Source organism: Felis catus, chromosome D3, assembly GCF_018350175.1.
Source record: "Felis catus isolate Fca126 chromosome D3, F.catus_Fca126_mat1.0, whole genome shotgun sequence".
In the NCBI taxonomy this organism is placed as follows: domain Eukaryota; kingdom Metazoa; phylum Chordata; class Mammalia; order Carnivora; family Felidae; genus Felis; species Felis catus.
This window is the reverse complement of record NC_058379.1, coordinates 28,466,111-28,472,110: the sequence shown is the minus strand read 5'-3', so window position 1 is coordinate 28,472,110 and position 6,000 is coordinate 28,466,111. Positions and strand designations below refer to the sequence as shown.

Genomic DNA, 6,000 nt, shown 5'->3' with positions numbered 1-6,000 from the left:
GCTGGTGTGCAGTCAGTGAATGGATACCATTCCTGGAGGTCACTATTGAGGTCACTGAGTCCCCTCAGGGCTCAGCTGCTGGGCTTGGCCTGCTCTAGAAACTCCTGGAACTTCTGCAAATAACTTCCTGTAACCCCAAGAAAAAAAAGCTACATGTTCAAGGGTTTACGGTGTTAGACATTGTTCTAAGCACCTTATGGGGATAGGGTGGGTTCTTCTGTCAACCCAGTTCATATTAGGAAACTGAGGTTAGGTGACTTGCCCAAAGTCGCATAGTGACGAAAATGAGAAGCCAGGGGTCTTTCTGTTCCCTACCACTGCCCAAAGATGCTGCCTGCTGTATATCTTCCTAGCCTTGGTGGCCTGTGCCACAGGCCAGCACTACCCATCACAACAGCAAAGTTCCTGAGGCCCAGAGCCAGTGGCTTATGGCTGAGCTTGCATGCCCTGTGTGTGGGGGAGACAGCCTGTGGCCCCCGTGGGCAGGCAAGCTTTGCTGTGGGGCCCTTTCTCCTCAGTGGTGGCCAAGATTGGTTTCTCCTGAGAGCATTGAGTGTGCACAGCCAGTCCTTCAAAACTGTTTCCCTTGTGCCCCCTAAGCCCACAACTGGCCCTCAATCTGTCCCAGATCTCCTGTATCCCCAGAGTCCAGGGATCTGGGTGTTGTGTAGATTGTGGGGGTGGGATACTCTCCCCTTAAAGGAGCAGCTCTAGAGACCAGACCTGCTTACTGACAGTCTCTGTTGGCAAGTTATTTCCCAGTCTGAGCCAAATCCTTGAATGACTCTTACCCATGGATCATTTGGACAGGAAAGTGCCTTCTGCCCCCACACAGCCAGGGGCCCTGGTTTATCCCATCCTACTGTAGGGTCAGCCAGGGTAAAGGAGTGAGGAAATGCCCCCTGCTCAGAGACTCAGGGGACCAGAAATTGGATGCCCCAAGCACTTCCCCAGAAACAGACCACTTCACAGAGAAACCATGGCGGGGGGGTGGGGGTGGGGTGGCGCGCCCCGCAGCACTCTCTCCCAGACTCAAACCCTGGTGTGGGGCAGTTCACTCTGCCCACTCAGTGCTGCTTTCCAGGTGACACTGAGGGCATGCCCACCTGCTGACCCTGCAGGACCTAGCTCACAGACCACAAACATGGCCTGGACAGAGTCTAAATGTTTCTTGGTTTGATGGTGCCAGGTCTCTTGGGGGCTAACACTGGCCATAGCTGGCTTACCCACCGGCCTGCCTGCTGCCCTGCTTCCTTGTCAGTGTCCTCAGGTGAGGGGGTATGCCTGCTCTTTGCAGAGGCAAGGCCGTCATTATTCACCTGTGCACAGATGGGCCCACACAGGGACAGGAAGCTACAACAGGATCCGGTTTATTCGGCCTTGGGAGGGTGGTCCTGAGAGTGGCGGGTGCCACCCTGTCCCGGGCAGAGGGAGGGCCCAAGGGCCAGTTAAGGCCAGTGGCGGGAGAAGCAGGGGGCACATAGCCCCTGGAATGCGGCGAGGCCAGGCTGAGGCCCGGAGGCAGCTGTGGTAGGCCGGGACAGGTGCCCCTGCTGCCCAGGGTGGAAGGCACCGGGCTGGGACCGGGCCATGGCTACAGGGCCGTGGACCCAAGCCACATGGGCACCCCGGGGAAGCGGGGCACAGGGTCACATGACACAGAACATGAAACACAGGCACACGGCTCATGAGTAAGCACATGGACAAGTGGGCACAGATTCACAGGCCAGAGGGTCACCCAGCCTTGGCCAGACACATGGACTCAATGGTGGTGTCATACACACCACAGGGGACACACGGCACTAAGGGACATGTGGACTCAATGGCTACAGGGTACAGACCCAGGCCACGGAGTGCAAGGAATAGGGAAAAGGGGCCTTTTGGCACGACTGCACTGGAATCGTGAGACGAGGGCAGTGGGGACTGGTCTGGAGGTGCCTGGGGGCAACCCCCATGCAGACCCCCTAAGGGACTCAGTCTGTCTTCCACACTTTGTTGAGAAGCTTCACCACTTCATCATAGATGACAAACACGATGGCCACATCCAGGCAGACCCGGCCCAGGCGGGGGATGGTGCCCTTGTAGAATCTGGGGTTGGGGGGAGGTAGGAGGTGAGGAGGCAGAGGAAGTACAGCGTGCCTGGGCAGTAAGGGTGGGTCCTGACATTGGAGGGACAAGGGCAGGTGCCTAAAGGTAAGGAGCCCTAGGGGATAGCCTGGGGCTGGCAGCAGGAATGGGGTGAGGCCCGCTTAGAAGGCCAGGGAGGGTCTGGGGTGGGGACCACAGCCCTGCCCCTCCCCCACTCACGCCTTGAGCCCCTCATTCCTCAGGATCTGCAAGCCACAGTCCCATGTGTTCCGGTATTTGTGTGCCTCCAGGCCCTGCAGGACAGCAGCACAGCACAGGGCTCAGTGGATAGCCCAGCCCCTCTAGCAAACCCTCCACCCCCTTCGTGGTCCCACCCCCACCTGCATCCGGGTCTTGATCACATCCAGAGGAGTGTTCCCGAAGACACTGGCTGCGCCAGCAACAGCTCCAAACACTCCGGTGATCAGTGGGTTCATGGGCTTGTTGGGGTTGTCCCCTGGATGTGGGTGGGGGTTGCAATCAGAAAATGATGGGAGGGCAAAAGGGAGGGTTCTTCAGGGCTGGGAGGAGCATGGACCAGAGCCAATGAACATGGGCGCCCCAGGAGGCAGGGTCCTGGCAGAGAGGACTGAAGAGGAAGAGCCTAATTCAGAGTGGTTGGAGGTGGAGTCTTGGGGCAGCGGACCCAACAGATACATACCTCTGTACCAGTTGCGCAGGGAGGTCATGACGAAGAAGCGGATGGCCTGGTTAGACCCCTGCTTCAGCACGGTGGCTGTGAGGCCCTGGTAGGTCCCCTTCAGCCCTAGGGGCAGGTAGGCATGGGAGTCACACTGGGGCCTTCGTGGGGGAGTGGCACACCAGAGCACCAAAGCAGGAAGGGGAAGTGCAGGCCGGCCTGGCCAAGGTACCTGACCCTACCTGAGGAGGAAGACATTACAGCTCACCTTGTTCCCGAATAATCTCCCTGACCCCATGGAAGAATCCTCTGTACTTAGGGTTTGGGGAGGTCTGGTCGTGGATGAACTTCACCTGTGAGAGGGAAGCAAAGGCACTGGCTTCCAGGACGCCACTGAAGGGCATACCTGGCCCATTGGCTTGCGGGCCCAGGGCCCACAGAGATCAGACCAGGGCTGGCGATGCAGCTCTTCACCTGGAAAGAGCCACCCAAAGCCACCGAGGGACACAAGGCCCCAGGAAACAAGAGGGTTGGCCTTACTAAAGAGTCTCTGCAGTTATGTTTGCTGGTATTTGCCACAGCTTAGGCAGTAAACATGTGTTATCTTATGCTTTTCTGTTTATAAAAGCTTTTTAAAAACCCTAACGTCAGTTGTCCCATTGCCTTCAGGACAGAGTCCAGTCTCCACAGGAGGCCCTTCCTGCACACTCTGCCCAGCTTCTGCAGGGCACTCTCCACCTCGATGGTCTTCATGGAGCACTAGGGCAGGATGGTCCCCGCCACCCCATCACCCCTCTGCACACCTTATCACCTGCTGAGACCCTCCCCACCTTGATGGTCTCCATAGGGCACACGACCACCACGGCTTCAGCCACACCGGCACCCAGGCCGCACAGCAGCCCCCGTGTGCTGTCCAGGCGTCCCTGGGGATCTCGCATGTGGTTGCTGAGGAACTCAAACATCCCGAACCTGGGAATGGGAGGCAGTGGGATGAGAAGGGCCGCAGTCGCCGGGATGCCCTCCCTCGGCCACCGGAGACCACCTCACCTGACGGCCGCTTTGGGGATGGAGCCGTAGAGCAGGGAGCTGAGGCCTCGGTACAGGCCCAGGACGCCATGGCTGCGGACCGTCTGCCGCACGCAGTCCCCTGGAGGAGGGGGCGTTCAGCGACCCTCTACCGCCCTAGAGACCACCTTTCGCACCTCCCCACAGCCCGCCTCGTTTGCCCCCCGAGCGCAGGGCCTGGCCGTGCCCTCCGGGTGCCAGCCCTCTCGGTGCCGTCCCCTGCCAGCAGCCCTCTACTCACCGATGCCCCGGTACCGCGGCGGGTGCGAGCGCTCGTCCAGCTGCAGCTGTGTCTTTACATATTCGGTGGGGAAGGTGATGCAAATCTCGATGCCGCCCGCCAGGCCGCCTGCGGGGACCAGAGACCCGGACCCTGAGACCACCGTCGGGCGGTCGGACTGCCCCGCCCACCGCCGCTGGCGCCTCGGCCCCTCCCCCGCCCCGGACTTTGTCCGGCTCCTCTGGTGTAGGGGAGGCCCGGCAGCCTCCCCCACCCCACCCACGTTGTCCTGGCTAGGCTCGGCGGGACGACCCGCAGGCTGAATCCCCACGCTCTGGCTGAGGACCGGGGCCGCGCCCCCCGCCCGACCCGGAAGTGAGGCGGGGCCTCGGCGTCCCGGGCCCACCCGGAAGCGCGGCGGGGCCGATGGAGTGGGCAAGCCGGGGGTCCGCGTCCCGGAGGGGCCCACCTGCCAAAATCGCCTTCCCTGGGTGCGTCAGCTTGGCTTTCCCAGACGAAGGCGCGGCGGCCGCCAGAGCGCGGGGCGCGGCCATGGCAGGCGGGGAGGCGGGGCGCCCGGCGTCGGCTTCGGGTCCGAGCCTCCGGCTCTCGGCGTTCGGTCGGCGGCGGCGGCGGCGGCGGCGGCGGCGGCGGCGACGACAAACGGTTATGGCCCGGGGGGCGGGGCGGTCGCGTCAGCTCCCGGGCTCCGCCTCGCGTGGTCCGAGCCGGGCCCCGCCTCCAGCCCGCCCCGTTTTGCCGGCCGGGAAACTGAGGCCGGGGCGGGGCAAGAGAGGCAGGCGCCTGGGCGGGGTCGACAGCCCAGCCAATAGCGGAGCCCAGGGTCCTTGGGAGGCGGTGCTGTGCCGGGCCTGGAGCTGTGGGTCAAGGTGCAGTTTCTAAAACCCGCCCCGGCATCAGGCAGAATCCGGCACGAGAAGGAGCAGGTCTCATTGCATCTGCCTGAACGACCGGATCCCCGGTTGGGGGTGGAGAGAAGGGCCGACCCACCCCCGGGGACACAAGGAGCTAGCCCCATCCCTGAAGTTTGGCATTCCCACACCCGACGGTCTGTGAGGCTACCACTCCCGCTACGGGATTTGGAGCTCCGTGCAGAACTCGCAGGAAAAGACCCCCAATATACCCTGGCTATCTCCCCCTGGGCAGACGCAGGTTCTCATCCCCAAAGAGGCCCAGCCAATCTTTTGTCCCCTGCTACCCACACCAGCACCAAGCAGGGAAGCTTTGCCTTGATAAACCGACTTTAATATTCATGATCAGTAGGAGGCTCAGAGCTAGTTAGAAGGTTCGTTCAGTTGGGTCTGCAGAGTGGCCTGGAGGGGGCAATTCTGCCAGTGCTGAGTGAAGACCAGGTGTCCCTCCCACCAAGGGCAAGAAATCCTCGGGGAGAACGCCCCAGGAATGCCTGCCTCCAGCCAGAGGACCTGGAGGCAGAAGTCCACCCAAGTTGGTCTTCTTGGGCAGTGTCTCCCCTGGCCTCCTCAGGGTATTCCGGATGGCTCAGAGGCGGCCATCCCTGGGCCTCAGCAAAAATAAATAACTTCCAGGTGTCCCTGCCTCCCATCAGGGTCCTCTGTGCTTCTGCAGTGACATGCTCCTTGAGGTTAATAACCCCATAGAGGCATGTTGCCGCTGAGCGCCCACTACACGCTGAAGCCGTACACAGGAGGCTGGGCGAAGGCAGGTGCAGCAGCATATCCATAGGGGAAGCCAGCAGGGGCAGGGCCTGCAGCAGGGCCTGCTGTCAGCATCAGCTGCTGGCCTGCAGAGGGAGAAGCAGAGGGTGAGCAGAGCTCCTGCTGCCCAGGAGAGGACAGGGGCCCAAGGAGCAGCGTGGCAGACCAGCCCTGACCACCCAAGGTTCAGGCACTGGAGAACAGGTGCCTGGGGGCAAGGACAGTGGGAGTTGCTGTTGTGGGGCCAGCCA

General features: G+C 61.7%; 2 protein-coding genes across 4 annotated transcripts in view; both read right to left on the bottom strand.

The window, feature by feature from the left end:
* Nucleotides 1-1,354: 1,354 nt before the first annotated feature.
* SLC25A1 (solute carrier family 25 member 1) lies at nt 1,355-4,761 on the bottom strand. The gene is made up of 9 exons (XM_045041122.1): nt 4,522-4,761; nt 4,074-4,181; nt 3,815-3,914; nt 3,598-3,736; nt 3,036-3,120; nt 2,789-2,893; nt 2,469-2,584; nt 2,308-2,381; nt 1,355-2,088 (listed from the first exon to the last, which is right to left on the bottom strand). The coding sequence occupies exons 1-9, from the start codon at nt 4,604-4,606 to the stop codon at nt 1,974-1,976; spliced, it is 927 nt and encodes a 308-aa protein (XP_044897057.1). The 5' UTR covers nt 4,607-4,761; the 3' UTR covers nt 1,355-1,973.
* Nucleotides 4,762-5,296: 535 nt separating this feature from the next.
* CLTCL1 (clathrin heavy chain like 1) overlaps nt 5,297-6,000 on the bottom strand; it is a 102,459-nt gene continuing 101,755 nt past the window's right edge. For all 3 annotated transcript variants that reach the window (XM_045041121.1, XM_023241673.2, XM_011287889.4), the window contains one exon: nt 5,297-5,835. In XM_045041121.1, the coding sequence (XP_044897056.1) occupies nt 5,717-5,835 (119 nt within the window). In that variant the 3' untranslated portion in view covers nt 5,297-5,716. The remainder of the gene's footprint in view (nt 5,836-6,000) is intronic.